The 18,322-nt window shown below is 51.8% G+C and overlaps 1 protein-coding gene across 4 annotated transcripts in view; it reads right to left on the reverse strand.

Annotated features, from left to right (window-relative positions):
- TFCP2L1 (transcription factor CP2 like 1) overlaps positions 1 to 18,322 on the reverse strand; it is a 57,645-nt gene that overhangs the window by 13,313 nt on the left and 26,010 nt on the right. For all 4 annotated transcript variants that reach the window (XM_032353904.1, XM_032353903.1, XM_032353902.1 and 1 more), the window contains 6 exons: positions 9,482 to 9,558; positions 8,815 to 8,920; positions 8,045 to 8,151; positions 6,817 to 6,969; positions 3,436 to 3,546; positions 629 to 720 (listed from right to left, as the gene is read on the reverse strand). In XM_032353904.1, coding sequence (XP_032209795.1) covers positions 629 to 720; positions 3,436 to 3,546; positions 6,817 to 6,969; positions 8,045 to 8,151; positions 8,815 to 8,920; positions 9,482 to 9,558 — 646 coding nt within the window. The remainder of the gene's footprint in view (positions 1 to 628; positions 721 to 3,435; positions 3,547 to 6,816; positions 6,970 to 8,044; positions 8,152 to 8,814; positions 8,921 to 9,481; positions 9,559 to 18,322) is intronic.

Genomic DNA, 18,322 nt, shown 5'->3' on the forward strand with positions numbered 1-18,322 from the left:
TCCCTGCTCCTGCTGTCCCCCCAGAAACAGGATCAGGATGTCCAGAGCCATCAGAGTGGTGCCCTGAGCCCCTCCCAGCGCCCCACAGCCTGGGACAGGTCCGCCAGCCCCTGCACGACTGTCACCTCAGAGGCAGTGTGGCCTGTACACTTCCAGAGCCGGGTAAGCGGGAGTGAGGCCACTCCTGTGGGACGAGCCCTGAAGCCCGGACCAGTGAACATCCTGAGCTGACCCGTGCTGCCAGGAGAATGCGTACAAGGACCGCAGAAAGAATGAGGATGGCCCCTCGCAGCCGTCAAGGGCTACCAGAATGGCTGCCTCCTAAGGCTCCATCTGTTGAGAAGGCATTCTGCCCTGGAGGGCACCCACAGGCCAACCTGCTTCCACGGTGAGGGGGAAGGGGTGGGACACTGGGTCCTGGGCTGCTACCCCAGCAGACAGTGCTTACAGAAGCGTGTCCAAGCACAGAAACCCGTGCAAATATTCAAAGTCCCGCCCTGAAGCACATGCTGATGCCAGCATACCAAGGCGGGGGGGTGGGGGGCAGAGGATACAGAGGAAAGATCAAGAAAGGAGCCTAGATCCATCATCACTCTAGGAGCCCCAAAGGAAGAGAGGGCGGACATACCCTTCGCCAAGGCCGAAGCTGTTTGGAGAGCCGTTGTAGCTTGGAGAGGGAGCACTGTTCACCTGGTAGGCCATGTCCGGCCACGGGGAACACTGCAGAAAGAGCACAGGGCAGCATGACTCAAGGGCCGTGACAGGAGGAACTCAGCTACAGATGTACTATCCCAGCTCCTCTCTCCCAAACCAGCATCCATCGAGGCCAGCACAGGACACCACGGATCCCTCAACATTCTCCCACAACCTCCCAGGCCCCACATGAGGCAGCAGAGTGTGAGTTTCCTAGGGCCATGCCCAAGCAATCAAGCCCGGCAGAGAAGAGACCTAAAATTCAGTCATTCCCAGAGCAAGCAAAGCAAGGCATGTGTCTCTGTGAGCTTTCTAGCAGTTGAATCATCAAGGGAAACATCATCCGTCCCGTCCCCTGGGTCCAAAAGAAAAGAGAGCTGACGACACAGGCCAGCTGCCCAGAGGCAGGTTTTCCAGATAAAGACAAATGTGTGTCCATGCACAGAAGAGGGAGCAATGGACACAGATAACTTCCAAACAAACGTCATCAATGAGGATCAGTACTGGGGCTCCGGGGGGGTTCAGTCGGTCAAGTGTCCACACTCTTGGTTTCCGCTCAGGTCACCATCTCAGGGCTGTGAGTCAGGCTCTGTGCTCAGCAGGGAGTCTGCTTGTCCCTCTCCCTCTGCTCCTCCCACTATTCTCTTTCTCCCCACACCAACCCCCGCCCCCGACAAAATAAATAAGTAAATAAACAAATAAATCTTTTTTTAAAAAATATAGGAGTTCAGTACTAAAACCTGCACTATTTGAAAACAGAATCAGCCGACAGGCCCTCGAGAGCAGAGGGTAGGTAAGCGCCTCCAAGAGCAAGCCAACCCCTCTGGACTTCATTCTGTATCTGTTACACGTCAGGCATCCTGCTAGGAGCTAAGGGAGACACAGAAGACACGACAGATGTGATCCCTGACCTCAAGGTAGTTTTGTCCAGAAGCCAAAAATGAACATACGTGAGAATCACCCAGACAGAGACAGCAGAGACATACAGGTTTTGCCTGTCGGGGAAGCCAGCGGGCCAAGTATTCACTTTTTTCCCTTCCCTGTGATGACACCTCCTCAGAAAGGGCCAATCTGAAGCATTCCTGAAGATTCACTATCACCCATCGAGCCACAGGCTGGTCAATATTTAACTCTGTTGTGCGTGTGGACTGGAATGCCGTGGCGCTAACCCCGGGAGCGGAGAGGTCGACAACCTGTCACGGACAGGGCCAGGCCAGGGTTGTCACCAGCAGCACCGCATGCTGACAAGGGCTTGGACAGACATGGTCTGAAGCACCCCCAGCGCTCTCCTCCAGTGAGCGGATGTCCAAGGAGAGTCAGGAGCAGAGAGGTTCAGGCTCAGCCTGGAAGGGAAAGGTGTCTGGAGGCAGAGGGTGGTGGGAATGTGGAGGGCACCCTGGGGGGCCTGGCACTCTTCTGCTGCTGAGTGAGTAAGCCAGGCTCTCCCTGCACCATAGCTCTCTGGCCACTGTCACTCTGAGCCTGCTGAAACGCCACTACAGGTCTGTCTGTGCTGCAGAGTTAGCTTCCGTACTCTGCCTTGCTGCAAACACCCTTCTGCATACGGCTTATTACACATGCTCACACACACACACCCCTCCCAGGACCAGCCACTGTTCTCTTAGCTGCTCTGTGCCCAGGGCCTCACTTTAACCACAGCTGTAACCCCCACCATGGCCAGTTCTGGGCCTTATGCATCTGTGGGGGCCTTCTGGGCCAGTCGCACTAGGCAATGAACCAACGCTCCCGAGTTGGGCTGACTGTAGAATGCAGTGGGGAATAGTTGGATTTTTTGCTTTTTTAAATAAAAAACAGAGCCCAGGAAAAGGAGGCTCCAGCGGTAACAAGTCACAAGAGGAAGCAGTGCCTGTGACAGTGTTCATCTCAGAAGTACACTGGACAGAAGTACAGTTCTTCTCAGAAGTACAGCTGTCCTGGGGAGGGAAAGATGCCTGAGAGTCTGAGTTGAGGGAAAGGCATTCCAGTATCCATCCCAACTACAGAGCAGCTTGTAGTTTGCGCCCCCTGACCCAGTGAGCCTGCTGAGAACGGAAGCCTGCAGAGACTTCTACCATATGCGGACCTTCACACTGCCACGGTCACTCGCAGCACCCTATCGACCAGGAGCCCAGGAAGCACCAAATGTGCACCAACAGGCCATCATGCACACAACGGAGCCACGCCTCTGGATAAAGAACCAGAAAGCTCTGTACGAACAGATGGGGAACAGACTCCAAGCAAGGCTATTAAATAAAGCAAGTTACAGAACAGCGTGTCTATGTACACTGTCAGTGTAAAAACAGCGGGCGTGGGTGCACTGGCTTCACCAGCAGAGGAAGCTGGGCCACGTATGTGAAGACCCAGGGATGACAGCTGTCCTGGGGAGGGAAAGCTCGAGGCTAGGACAGTTTGGATAGAGGTATTTTCTGATGCATACACACTCTCTTCTGTTGGATTTTGGGCCTTCACCTATTAAAGCAACAATCACCTGACTCCGGAAATTGCCAAGAGCACAGAACAGGAAGTTACTTCGGAAACACTGTCCCGGCCCCGCCGCCCCCCCTGCCCCCGGGGGTTATCATGTGAACACAGTTCTGAACCCGGGAACCTAACACAATTTCATGGGCACTGTCTAAAGAGGCATTCACTCCCCAGTGGGCAAGTTTCAAGAATCTAAACCAAAAGGCCAAAGGCCCAGGGTGGCAGGGGGATCGCATGCACCGCGACACCAGGCCAGCTCACCTCTGTGAGAATGGTGGTCTCATAGGACGGCTGGTACTTCTCCTTCTCCTGGGCCGTTCTTTTCTCCATCTTTTCCCGGTCAGTCTTCTGTTTCCTGTCAGCTCCCTTTGGCTACAAGTGCAGAGCACAGGGGTCCCATCAGTCCAGAGTGGGCAGAGGCAGCTCTCAGAGAAAGACCCAAGGCTTGATGACAGTCCCCAAGGCCTGCATGCTCCCTGCCTCTCCCCAGGGCCCAGGGGCCAGGAGTCCAGGCAGGATCTCCGGATCGGACAGCACCTCCCATACCTCTGAGGCATTAAGCACTCAGTCATCTTCCTGGAGCCCTTCCCCTTCCTCACCCCAGGGCACTCATGGCCTGCCACTGGGTCCTGCCACTCAGCTGCTCAGGGGGAAATGCTTGCAAATAATCTCTACCAGAGGCCACTGGCCCATGGACAAAACCCTTGGGAACACAGCCAACTGCAATGCATTCCTTGGGTTACTGGTGGAGGGTGAAGGAAATGGAAGAAGTCAGGGCTGCTGGTGGGAGTCTGGTCTGCACCTGTGTGCTGGGAAATCCTGGACGCATGGTCAAGGTCTCCTGACCCCTCCAACTCCCAGCACTAGCGTGCAGGTCGCTGCTGGCACACCTCACACGGGATACCCCCTCCAGCTTCAAAGAGCCTGTTTTAGGCGCCCAGCAAACGTGAGCAACTTACAGAGGCACTACGATTTCCATCATTTACAGGTAAGGAAACTGAGGCTCAAGTGACTTGTTAAGAATGGAGAGGAACCTACTGCCCTGGCTTGTCAGAGTCTTCAAAAACCAAAAAAAAAAAGAAAGAAAGAAAGAAAGAAAACCAAAAACGTGAAGCAGAAGCAAGTGCTGACCAGGTGAAAATTCAAGAGAGCATGTCCCGGTATATACCACCAGCATGGACCTAGCAGCCCCACTCCCGGGACACTCACAGCCTGCTTGGTGGCTCCCAACACTGACTCCCAGCAGCCCCAGAGCCCAGAACTGCACCGTCTGCCTGCGGATGCCACAGACCATGCACAGGGCACACTCAGTGAAAACCATCTCCTCAATGCCCCCTTCAGGGATTTTCATCCTAGAATGCAACTTCCTCATGCCACATAGCTTTTCGTTTCCAGCTCAAGGGCATTTCAGGACATAGCCCTGAGGGTGATGTGAGACCCACTTTAGACAAAGCTGGGTTTGCAGGGGGGCCTCTGGGGACAGCAATGACAGATTAAGTGTTCTGAGAAAGACCAGGCCCGCAACCCCTATACCCCGGTCACCTGCCCTACCAACCCCCGGCCTGGCCCCTGTCCCTAACAGGAGGCTCGTCCTCCCTGTCCAGAAACCAGGCGGCAAGCCCACGTGTGGGGTCAGCACTTGGCCCAGCAAGGCCTGTGGAGAGCTGGCTGGTCAGGAAGGGGCTGCCTGTCCTGTCAGAGGCCCTGACACTCCTCCCCTACCCCGAGCCTCAGCACCTGGCTCCAAAAAGCAGGAGGCATCCCAGTGACAGGTGACAGGGGTGACAGTGGAGAAATGACAGCCAAGCTGGTGAGACCACCTGGCGCTTGCACACACCTGCTGGCATTGCTTCTGTGATGGGGCTGGGTGCGTGGGGCAGCCATACCTCCCCAGGCGTTCTGAGAAGCCAGCTTCAAGTGACAGGGGCCCCCTTGCCCCTGCAGGAGATGCCAAGGCCTTCCCTGGGCCACTCAAACAAGGCAGCTTCAGATCCATTCCTCAGGGACAGGTGGTGTGTGGCCCAGGAGCCTGGTGGGCAGAGCCCTCACCCCTGAGCTTCTGCCTCGAGGTACAGAAAAGAAAGCTGGTAGGGGGCCATGGGAAGGACTAGGCACTCTGGGGGCGTGGACGCGGGGGGCAGACATGGTCCATCTCTCCTGCCCAGTGCAGCCTCTGAGCCCCAGGAATCCCACTGGATGCCACTGGACCAGAGGACAAGGACGACGAGCAGGACTACACATGTGGTCTGTACAAGGCAGGGACAGAGATATGACTGGGACAGGCAAGGACATCCGGCAGCGCAGCTATGGAGCCGTCCACAGCAAGTCAGAACCGCGAGAGTCCAGAGCGGGCCATAAAAAGACCAGAGACTAGGGCGCCCACTACACCAATGGACAGGCTTAGTCGAGAAGTGCTCCCCAAAGATGGCCAGGTCCTCACCCCCAGGACCCTGAGGCTGTCACCTCACAAGGCTGCAGGTGGAATCAGGATGGAGAGCAGGGGGAGACGGGACAGGAAAATGATCCTTCAGCATCCCAAGGGGTCCTACGTCATCACAGGGCCCGTGGAAGTGGGCAAGGGACGGGGGAGAGGAGGCTGGAGTGGCGTGACCACAAGAGCCCAGCGCTTCTGCCAGCTCTGAGGAAAGGTGGATGGGCCACAGGCCGAGAACACAGAAGCCTCTAGAAGCTGGCAAAGGGAAAGAGAGGGAGCCTCCAGAATGGAATGCAACCCTCCTCACACCCTGACTTCAGCCTAGTGAGACCTTGTGAGGCTGTGGACCTCCAGCCCTGAGGAGTAATATACGTGTGTGCCATGAAGCCACGAAACCTGTCATCATTTGTTCCAGCAACAACAGGAAAACAACTATGGTGACCTTGCAAGGAGTCACCATCCCGAAGCCGGTTTCTGAGGGGGCTACCGCGATGGCCCAAAAGACGCTCCCACCATGACCAGCGCCTTCCCACCTGGGGTGGAATCATTAACTGAGCCGGAGCCCGCCCCTCCCTCACCCCTGCAGAAGCCACAGGCTCCGCTGTGACCCTCCATTCCCACCCACCCACCCACCCCCCGCCACTGCCCATCTTTAGGCAGTGACGGTCCAGACAGATGAGATGAAGAGTATTTAATTAACAGGCAAGTGCAGGGAGTGGGCCGGGAAGGAAAAGAAAGGAGGTCCCCGCAAACATGTTTCCTGCTCCAACAGGAGGCCGCTGCAGAGGGAGATATGGCTTCCGGCCCTCCATAAAAACATCTGGGGCCGGGACGCCCGCACGCTGCCTCCTGACATGATTTTTAAGGCGACTCTAATGGGCAACTACAGAATCCGTGGTCAACTACAAAGTGCTCGGGAAGAAAACAAAAACCCAAAAGAGTTCAATTCCAGACAGTCTTACAAAGCAGAGCTGGGCATAGCCACCAGTGATGCCGGATGACAGAAGGTGCCCTGTGCAAGAGGACACCCACGGGGAGCAGGCCTGTCAGTACAGGATATGCCGGCTCGTGCTCCTGGGGGGCTTGGGAAGCCCCAGGCCCATGGGACACAGGGCTCCCTGCTGGACCTCCAGGGGGAATCCCAACGGTCAGTGCACTGCCATCACTGTCCAGCACAGGCAGGGACCCCAGGGGCAACGCTGTCCTACCTTGAACACCTTGATCTGGCAGCTGGCCGAGTGCAAGTGCTCTGTGTACTCCCCATTCTCGTTCTGCTTAAATGTATCGATCTGCACCCGGAAAGGCACGCCCTTCTCACCCCCGTGCTTCCTGGGAGTGAACTCGGTGCTGATACAGTGCACCTGGAAGGGGAAATGAGGGCGAGGAACAAGGAGAGGGCTGAGGCCAGGCCCTGGACTCCTCCAGGGCCCCTCGCCAAATGGAGGTTTCCATTCTGCCTCTTCAGGTGCACACCTGCCTCAGCTTCCCTGCTCCCCACCTATGCTCCCATCAGGGCCATGGCCTCCCCACCCCCCCTTTATAAAGGACATGCCCTCCCACCTCTGTCCCCTGATCTTACAGGCCCTGCCTGACCAGCTACCTCCTCACCACTGCTCAGGCCCACAGACCCCAGCCGCCTCACCCTCTACTCCCTCCTCTCCCTTGGAAGATCCCCCAGACTGCACAGCAAGGACCACAGCTCAGTCCCCAACAGCCCTGGCGTCCAGGTTATTGGGCCAAGCCAGAAACAGGACCAGAGGCTGCACGTTACTGCTAAGTAAATACCTGCTACAGAAAACGGCACTGGATAACATATTTCTTATAATAATACTGTACTACTGCAATAATATACATTACTGTGATAATACAATAACATCATAGTCGTAACTTTAAAATATAATAAGAATATTGTAATTATGTAAAAAAATAAATCACTAACTTTCACTGAGCAATTGCTATGGACCAGGCACTGCAATAATGACTTTAGGTTCATTATCTGATTTATAAGACAGGTGGAAAAACTAAGAGGCTCGGAAAGGGACATAGACTGAACAAGGGAATCTAAGTCAGCCCAGCAGCACAGAGGCCCCGCCATGCCCCTGGATCCACACCATGTGCTTGAATCACTGATTAATTTAATCACAGAAATTCTCCTAGAAAAATTTTATTACATATTATCTCTGCAAGGATATACTTATTCTATAACAAGCTTACATATGTTTAAGCAAAACCCACACAGAATTCTCCAACAGGCCAAGTCCTTTTCTAGCTCTGGGGACCAAGCAGCTCTGGGACTAAACTACACTCCTGTACCCCGTTCCCTAAATGTGCATCCCCGCAACAGAACAGGGCCCATGTGGGCCCCACAGGTGGACTGTTTTGAGGAACAACACACGAGCCCCAAAACTTTGGCCTCCCCCAAGGACACTCGCTTACCTGAATGAACGCAGAGGCTCTCTTCGAAGGGTCCCATAAAAATTCCACTGCGTTCAGTTGGGTCGGGCTGGCCCTGGGGTCCAAGATACCAACAGACAGTGGAATATCTGCACACACACACACACACACAGAAGTGCAATCGTCAGCCACTCCCAAAGATTTAGGGAAGGTCCAGATTCCTTCACCATAATTTGAAATGCCCAAAGTTCTGAAAACTGCGTTTCAGCCAGCTCATTTGGCAGCAAGCCTGACGTGAACCACCATGAAGCCATTTAGAGTCTTTGTCCCATTCTGGGTGAATGTTTTCTCCTGCTGCAGAAATATCAGTGCACCTGATTGCCTACTGGGAGGCATCACCTGTCGCTAGGGGCCTCCGTGCCCTGTTTTAAGAATTCTGACCCCTGAATTCCAAAACCCAACTGGCTTCCAGGGTTCTAGATGAAAGATGACGGAACAGTGTCCAAGACCCCAAACTCAGTTTCTGTTGCCCAACTCTGCAATGCCCATTCTGCCCTCTGTCACAGAGCAAACTCCTTTAAGGCGGGACCCTCTGCAAAGCCTTCCCTGTGATCCCTGACTGCAAGCCTTTGAATGAGAGGTCCCCAAGGGCAGGTCTGGGGGAATGGGCGGGTCTGCCAGCTCCCACAGCAGCTCACCCAGGGCAGGAATGCACTAAGAGCCCTACTGAGGGAGGCATGCGTCCCAAGGCATCCAGGAAGAACCCCAATGTGCTCAGAGTGCCTGGGGCCCCTCGTGGCCAAGAGACTCACCGATGTCCAGGATCCGGTCCCCGGGCCGGCTCCAGCGCCATCCCTCCAGCTGCTGGTGCTCTGTGTACTGTAGCCGGCGGTCATGGAAAACCACACGGATGATGCTCTAGGGAGGACAGGCCAGGTACAGACAGCTAAGTATGGAGACAAGAAGGACCCAAGAGGAACCTCCCACGAAGGCAAATGTCCCACCTTTTAAGACTAAGACCCCTCCTGCCAGAGCCTTCCTTCACAGCTCTCTGGCTCTGTGTGCCTCTCCCCACTCAGAACCCCAATCATAGACAGTGAGAATGAGGACTATCCCCTTTTCCAGAATTACTAAGTGCTTTACATACAGGGCTAATCTATACTCATTTTCATGCAGATGAGACAACTGCTCAGTAAGGGGCAAAGCTAGGCTCACATCTCAATCTGTCCAACCCAGAGCCTGTTCAGTCAGCCCATGCCCCTTTAGCTCTCAGAACCGCCTGCCTGACCCTGGCTACTTAGACAACATGCCCCAGGGAAAAGGAATCCCTTTCCCAGTCTGGAGCTCTCCCCAAACCTCCCAGGCACTCCTGACGCCAACCTCCAGCAAGCCCAGGTTTCCTGACCCCCACCCCTACCAGGCCCAGGTTCCCAGACCCCCAACAACTCCTAAGGAGGGAGGGTGTCCCCACAGCCTTGCCTTGACGTATTTTGTGTTCAGATCTTGGAAGTCTCCCAGCTTCCGATTCTCCAGCAGTCGGATTTCGTAAGACTGACCTAGAGGAGGGTGAACAGGACATTCTCCATTTCTGAGGGGTTTCAGACCTGGGGTTCACCCAGACAGTGGCCTTCTTGACCTCCTCGGTGGCCCACCCAGGCCTCTTGGCCCCAGGGGACAGAGCGAGGAGCCAATGGATGGCCAACTCAGACGGCTGGCTCTCTGGGCCAAACACCCCCCAGCCCAGTCTGTCCCTGCCTGGTTGCACCTAAGACACCCCAGGGAGCAAATCACATGTCCCAGAAATAGCACCTCCACAATTTTCGAGGGATTCAACAAAATGTAGTTAACATTAAATTTATGAATGAATGGGGTGCCTGGGTGGCTCAGGGTGTTAAGCCTCTGCCTTTAGCTCAGGTCATGATCTCAGAGTCCTAGGATCAAGCTCCACATCGGGCTCTCTGCTGGGCGGGGAGCCTGCCTCCCCCGCTCTCTCTGCCTGCCTCTCTGCCTACTTGTGATCTCTGCCAAGTAAGTAAATAAATAAATCTCCAAAAGAAAAAAATTACGAATGGAACGTCACAGTTCTTTAAAAAGGACGCCCCCATTCATTTAGATGGAGAACTCAGGCACCCACTCAAATCCACGTGACAGTAAATAAATGACCATACCCTTCCCCAGAGCAGTTAGAGGAACGAGTAAAAGCCTGTTAAACATTGTCCCTAACTGCAGAATGAAAAGCATTTTCCCAAGTTAAAAGAATTCCATGTATTTAAAGGGTGTGGGATTCTATTTGGTGACACTGCACCAGCGCAGGCTGGTTCAGGAATGCGCACGGGGAAAAGGCAGCATCCACCTGACAGACACAGCTCGCATCTATGAACAGCCTGAAGCAAGCAACACGCGTTATCTGGAAGTGAAACACAGTCTGAAGAAATAGGACACATCACGTTCCTAGACGGGAAGGCCAGTTCTCAAATGATGTCAGTTCTTCCCAAATTAAGGGAGTGCTACGACTCTAAGACACCCGCACATATTTCACAACTTAATAAAAATGTTTGACAAACTGAGAGAATGAATTAACGATGGTAAATCTGACTGGTTGGCTAAATTTTTTTTTCTTTTTAACTCTGAGATACGGATAGACTCACAAGAAGTAACAAAAATAGTACAGAAAGGTCTTGAATACCTGTCCCCCAGTGTTCCCAGCGGTGGGAGCCGAGGTAAGTACGGGACACCAGTGGAAACCAGGAAACCAGGAAATCAGGAAGAAACCATGGAAACCGGGAGGCTGACCACCGCACACGGCAGTTCCCACTCAGCTACAGGCCTGACACAGAGCTCCCTGGGCCTTTGCAGGGACTCAACTCACAGCAAATACATCGAGACAAGTCACCAGAGGAATGAAGTCAACCTTCTTAAGGTCTCATGTGAACATGAATCATACTTACCAGACACTCAACAGGGAAGGACTTTCTGAAACAAAAACTGGAGGAAAGGGAAATCTACCTATATTAAATTCTCTCTACACACACACACACACACACACACACACACACACACACGAATTAAACTTAAATGCAAACAAATTAGAACTGCACAAACCCAGTGGATAGCAGTTTTAAAACAGCTAAAACAGCTATGATTAGTAAAAACACCATGCTACTACTGCCTGCGGTGGGTAGAATGCTGCCCCCCCCACAAAAAAAATCCCTCCTACATATCCTCATCTCTAAGACCTATGAATGTTGTCTTGTATTTGGTAAGAGTCTCTACAGATGCAATTAAATTAAGGATATTGAGATGAAGATATTCCTGGATTATCCCGAGGTCCCTAAATCCTTTGACAAGTGTCCTTGTAAGACACACAGGGAGACAGAGAGGAGGCAACGTGACCAGCAGAGACTGGAGCAACACAAGCCAAGGGACCCACCTGAAGCCCCCAGAAGCTGGAAGCTGCAGAGAATGGCGTCTCCCCTAAAGCCCTGCCAAGCAACACGGCCCCCTATGGGACTGCCGACTTCTAGCCTCCAGAACTCTTAAGAGAATAAACTTCGGGTGTTCTGTGTTAAGCCAACATGTTTACAGTAATTCGTTAAAGCAGCCACAGAAAGCTGATATACTCCTCCCTGCAACGAATAACAGAATGGGTGAGGAACCTGCAATTCTATCATTTATTCCAAATATTGGCTGACAACAACCACTATGAAACGCCACATGAATTCTAGGGACTCGGAGATGAGCCCAACGGACACAGGGCTGTGTGTCACAGAGCTTGTTCCCATGGCTCTCGCCTGGCCTGGAAAGGAGGCTGGCCATGTGCAGAAATACCCACTCAACCAGTGCCCTTCCCAGCTGCTACCAGCCCATGACAGGACCAGTAGACACAAGGACGGACCGAGTCCCCATCCCCCTCAGAACGATGTGCTGGGCACACTTCCTGTCAGAGGGAGGAGCACAAACCCCAAACTTTTAGCCTGCCCACGTGCCAGCTCAGAAGTTGAAACTCACAGAAGGGTCCTGCTGACCTAACCAACACACTTCTAGCTTTTGAAAAAAGCCAGATTTTTACCATACATTTCCTGACTCCTGAGCCAACATACCCTTAACAGCGACGTAAAATGGAGCTTCACACACCCTAACTGGTTTTTCCAGTGTCCTCCGCCTTCTTCCTTTCCTTCCAAGGAAAAATGTAGCCAGCTCCAGCATGAGGCCCAAGGCCCAAGTGCTCACCACCCTGGGTTTATGGGTGCCCCAGAGCCCAATTAATAGTGATCTGCAGCTCTGCAGGGCAACCCCAGCTCATGCAAACGAAGGCTCCTCCTGCCCCGTCCAGGGCACTTTCTTGAGCCTGAGTACAGAGTCTGGAATCAGTGCTAGTTAAGTGGGGTCCTAGGCCAGGGGCTAGGCCTCTACCTGCTGTGGAGACCTGACCCATGCACTTCCTCAATGCCTCTGCCACCACCCATCCTTGTCCCTTCTTCCTGCGTGCACACTTTCTGGAGCCCCTCCCTCCCTGCCTGCCTCGAAGCCAACACTGCTGGGGCCAGGCCCACCTCCCCCAAGCCCAGCTCTCACACAGGGTGGTGCCATCAGAAGGCCGTGGTCCCTGCTCACACACACTGATGAACAAGGTCACAAAAGCAGAACTGACCCCGGGGCACAGGGGTACCTCTCTGCTCGGCCAGCATCATTGTGGGACATGGATGGGAGCTACGAGAGTGGGCTCTGGGAAGGCAGAGTATGTCTGTTCTGCTCACCACTGCACTGTCTGACACACAGCAGGGATCAACAAGTGCGCAAATATGATTTCATATTCTTTACCATGTTGCTCTGTGCTATGACCATAGGGTTTGCAAAACTAAGACCCAGTCTCGCCTTCAAAGGCAACAGTCTTCTGGAGTGTTATCATACCACACAGGAAAAGCACTTATATAGGGCAGAATTTGGAAAATCTAAGAGACAACAAAGATCCAAAGTTGGGCAACACTCACAGAGAATGCTGAGGGAGGAAGGGTGACAAAGGTTTGAATCGGGAGATAACACTGGAGATGGACTTTGAAGAGTGCGCAGGACTTCTGTTGTGGAGGGGATGAATGAATGAGCAAGTAATCCCAAGCAAAGCTGAGGCAAGGTGGTGGGAGGGGAAAGGTGTGCCTCTGGGGAGCAAGAAGTAGCAGCTTCCATTCACTGGCTTACATAATGGCAAAGTCCTGCTTGGGATTAACTCATCCAAACCTAAGCATAAGTCAATAGCTTGAGACCAGGGCAGCTTAGGATCGTGAGCCCCACTGAGGGGAGGTGGCAGAGGGTCAGAGAGATTACCTGACTTGGGCAAGCTTGCACAACTATGAAGTGGCAGAGCCAGGAGCAGAAGCAGTCTTGTTTCCAGAACCTACCACATCCTCCCTGGTGGGGATCATTTGCTGGGCAGAGGCCATCTGCAGTTCTACATGATTCTCTCTCAACTTCTCTCTTCTGGATGGTATCAGGTTCCCTCCTGCATCCTGACCGAAGTTTGCCTATAGCATTTCATGGCATAGAAACCTTCCCCATCCCAGGACAAGACAGGTTTTTTTCCATCCTTCCTTCTTCTCTCTAGGATTAGCAATAAAGAGGATTCCTGGGATGACCAAGTCAACCTGCTGGGTGATCCTGGATATAGCATGTTGGCTCCATTTCCTAGTCTATAAAAGATTCTGTTTCCCAGGGTGCCTGACTGGCTCAGTCGGTTAAGTATCTGCCATCGGTTCAGGTCATGATCCTGGGGGTCCTGGGACTGAGCCCCGTGTCAGGTTCCCCGCTCAGCAGGGAGTCTGCTTCTCTCTCCCCCTCTACCCATCCTCTCATGTTCTCTCTCTCTCTCAAACAAATAAATAAAATCTTTTTAAAAATCCTATAAAAAATAGTCTGTTTCCCACATTCTAAATTAACAATCTGGGAAGAAAAACAAGCACTACAGGAAATGAGAGGAAAAGCCTGTTCTAATTTTCCGAATTGTAAAATGTGGCAAAAGAAAAAGAAGTTGGTCCTAAAATCAAGGAAATAGGGTAGTAACTGTCATTTAGTTTCTGTGCAGTTACATGTCAGAACACAGCCAAGCATGGCCCATTATGTGCACTACTTGATTTAGTTCTCTCGAGAGTCCTAGGAGGAAAACCCATTCCTGCCCCCATGTTACAGATGAGGAAATTAAAATTAAGGTCTGGAGAAGTTAAGAATCTTGGTGAAGATCCAAGCTGGGTCTGTCAGACTCCAAAGACTGACCACTTAGCCGAACTACTGCATCCGATCTCCAGCAGCTTCACAGGTCCCTTCTGATTCTAACATTCAAGGAGTCTGTCTATTACGCTTCCTTCTGAATTTCTTCATATTCATCTTTTTTTTTAAAAGATTTTATTTATTTATTTGGCAGAGAGAGAGATCACAAGTAGGCGGAGAGTCAGGCAGAGAGAGAGAGAGGGAGAGAGAGAAGCAGGCTCCCGCTGAGCAAAGAGCCCGATGCGGGGCTCGATCCCAGGACACTGAGATCATGACCTGAGCCGAAGGCAGCGGCTTAATCCACTGAGCCACCCAGGCGCCCCTCATCTTTTTTTTTATGACCCTCCCTCTCCCACACACTTAAAGCCTCCCCTTCCCTTACAGCTCAAATCCCAAATTCCCTCTGACCTCAGTTCCCGGAAGTAAGATGCACCTTCGAAGTCTGGTGGACACAGAACCACACTGTGGCGTAAGGTCTGGTACTTGTTTCCTCATGATCAACTAGTCTCCCTGAAACACTTATTCCTATTCCATTTAAAATACTCCAAAGAGGTAAGCTTACAGAACCTAAAACCATGTCATTTTTGGCATGGAAACAAACAGACCAAAAGAAAAGAATAAACCCAGAAACAGACTTTTAGATACTTGGAAACTTGATCTATGACAGTGAGAAAAACAACACAGACTTTTCTTTACAAGATTTTTATTTATGTATTTATTTGACAGAGAGAGAGGGAGCCGGGGGAGTGAGAGAGAGAGAAGTAGGGTTCCCGCCTAGCAGGGAGCCCCCAATGCAGGGATCATGACCTGAGCCAAAGACAGACACTTAACACCTGAGCCACCCAGGTACTCCAAAACACAGACTTTTTAACAAGTGTGGGATATCCATTTGGGGGAAAAAAATCCCTACCACACACCATGTATAATAAATTAATTCTAGGGGCGCATGGGTGGCTCAGTGGGTTAAGCCTCTGCCTTTGGCTCAGGTCATGATCTCAGGGTCCTGGGATTGAGTCCCACATCAGGCTCTCTGCTCAACGGGGAGCCTGCTTCCTCCTCTCTCTGCCTGCCTCTCTGCCTATTTGTAATCTGTCAAATAAATAATAAATAAATTAAAATTCTAGGTGAATGAAAACCATAAAATAAAAGCAAAACCTTAGAAAATATGAGATTCTTTCATGACCGCGGGGTAGGAAAAGATTTTTTGAAGTAGACACAGATACACAAAAGGAAAAATTATGTCCATTTTATTATATAGAAAACAATGCTAAAATTAATACTGAGACACTTGTGAAAATGCCAGGGGGCGGGGTGCCTGGGTTGCTCAGTTGGTTGAGCATCTGACTCTTGGTTTCAGCTCAGGTCATGAGCCCAGGCTTGTGGAATGGAGCCCCACACCATGCTCATGCTCCGTATGGAGTTTGCTTGTCCCTCTCCTCTGCTCCTCCCCCACACACTCATGCTCTCTCTCCCCCCCCTCCCTCAGATCAATCTTAAAAAGAAGGAAAAGGAAAGGGAAATGGAAAGGGAAAAGGCAGAGGAGAGAGAAGGGGAGGAGAGGGGAAGGAGGGAGGGAGAGGGGAAGAAGGAAGGAGGAAGGAAAAGTAAACGCCAGGGGCGCTTTCAACAACTACATAGTCTCTTTAAGTGGAACGACCTGGAAAACTGAGCCATAATAACCACCTTATGGAAAGAGAAAATGATCAAGACACACACAAAGAGATGCTGGTCTCTACAAGCATGCACGGTAAGCAAAGTAAGGTAAGATACTGTCTTACATCCACGGAGGGGTAAAAATTACATTCTGACCGTATAAAGCATTGATTACAATGCAGAGAATGGTATGCTCAGGCACTGTTGACAGAGAGTATTATACTGATATAACCATTTTGGAGAAGTCTGGCAAGAAAGAGTTTCATTAAGGATATACAAACCCTTCAGTCAGGCAAATCCTATTCCAGGGGCACAGCCTAACAAAGCACCTGATGTGTGTTAGGAGACATAAAAATTGCTCCCCGCAGCCTCACTTATCATGGAGAAAAACTGTCAACAATCTATATATCCACTACGAGGAAAGAAGATAAGGTAATTCTTTTATTTGATTTAGAATGAGTTTCTTTCTAACTGCACATAGCATTTAAAATGAGCACTCCATGTAGATAAGTAGAGAGACATACCAACACGGAGAATCTCAAAAGTCATATTAAGCAAAAAAAGTAGGTACATAGTAAAGACACCTGGCTGGTTCAGTCAGTATAGCATGCGACTCTTGATCTTAAGGCTGTTAGGCTCAAGACCCACAATGGGTGTAGAGATTATTTAAAAATAAATTATTTTTTTAAAAAGGTTTATGGGGACACGTAAGAAACTACTTATGTAAACTCTGAAGAAAAAAAAAATGATGCTGTTAGTTTTTATGGCGAACTACACAAGGAAGTGAAACATTTAAGAATCTGCATGGAGATTCCAACCCACGCCAACATTTCAAACCAACACCAACTTCACAGGGGGTTTTTGCTTCCAAGGAGGGAGGAAAGGCTTCAGAAACAGGTGAGGTCAGAAGCAAATCTGGCACAAGGCTGAATGAAAACTACGTTGGGCACATCAGTATTTGTTCCCTTGTTCTGTGTAGTATTCAACTGATATGAAATCCACACACACACACACACACACACACAACTGAGTGGCAGGAGGACACCTCGGGTGGCTGTCATCTGCGCTGCGTCCCTTGGACCCCAACACAGGGCAGTCACGGCGCCTGCCCCAGCCCCCACCCGTGCAGTGCCAGTGACGTGCTGCACAGAGGACGTTCAGAGACGCTGGCAGGCAGAGCCTTGACCGCACTCATTTATTTACACACCACTCCCCAATTCTGGCACTCAAATAAACTGCCTGTAAGTGATGAGCCTATTTACTTAATCAACCCACTTTTTAGTTTTTAAAACTGTGTACCATAGCTGCGCACAGAAAATCATCAGCACTTACCATAAATAAATAGCAACTGAAAAATGAGAGAGAGAGATGCATCTCCCATGGTTCTTCTGCATACTCCCCAAATTCCTAGGGAAGCCAGTCAGCACCACCCAGGTTTGGAGCCTGGGCTCATAGCTAGACCCACCACTGAATCGCTCCACTTGTGAGCCTCAGTTTCCCCATCTCCACGATGTGGACAACATGGTGCTTAAGGCAGAGGGCTGTTGGGAGGCCCTCACCTGGCAGTGAGTGGTGCACAGGTCTAGGGCTGGGTCTCGGACCTCCCAGCGGTGAGAATGCTGGCAGACAGCACTCTGCCGCAAGGCCTGCCAGCTGGTGGTGGTCCTTCTTCAGCCTCCCCCAAAGCCATCAGGGCAATTCCCTCTGCCCCGGCCCCACATTCTATGTTGGAGCTGTTCAAGGCCTTTTATTTATTTATTTATTTATTTATTAATGTTTTATTTATTTATTTGACAGTGAGAGATCACAAGTAGGCAGAGAGGCGGGCAGAGAGAGAGGAAGGGAAGCAGGCTACCTGCTGAGCAGAGAGCCCGATGTGGGGCTCGATCCCAGGACCCTGAGATCATGACCTGAGCCGAAGGCAGCGGCTTAACCCACTGAGCCATCCAGGCGCCCCTGTTCAAGGCCTTTTAAAAGCCAGCGGGAAGGAGCCCCAGGGTCAGCACCTGAAGATGCACACTAGGCCTCAGCAGGCAGCCCCCAGGCCAGCCCAGCCCAGCCCAGAGAAGCTGAGGCGCCAGGAGCTGAAGGAGGCGAGGTCAGAGGCTCCACAATCCCCTCCCCACTCTGACCCGCAGAGCCCCAGTGAGCCTTCCACCTTGGCACTCCAGCTTTAGTCCTCAGGGAGCAGTGAGGGGCCCCTCAGCTGGCCTGAGACTCAGTAGGGTGCTGGGCCACACCCCCAAAAATGGTTTGGACCCTGCCAACGGGCCCTGATGCCATTCCCAAGGGTGCAGAATCTTCCCTCTACTGCAACCTTACGACTATGGCCAGCCTCGGCCCCTTACCCTTCCTCACCTCCGCCTCACACGGGAAACAGCAGAATGGAAGGAGGAGGGCAAGGATGGC

Source organism: Mustela erminea, chromosome 8, assembly GCF_009829155.1.
Source record: "Mustela erminea isolate mMusErm1 chromosome 8, mMusErm1.Pri, whole genome shotgun sequence".
Classification (NCBI taxonomy): domain Eukaryota; kingdom Metazoa; phylum Chordata; class Mammalia; order Carnivora; family Mustelidae; genus Mustela; species Mustela erminea.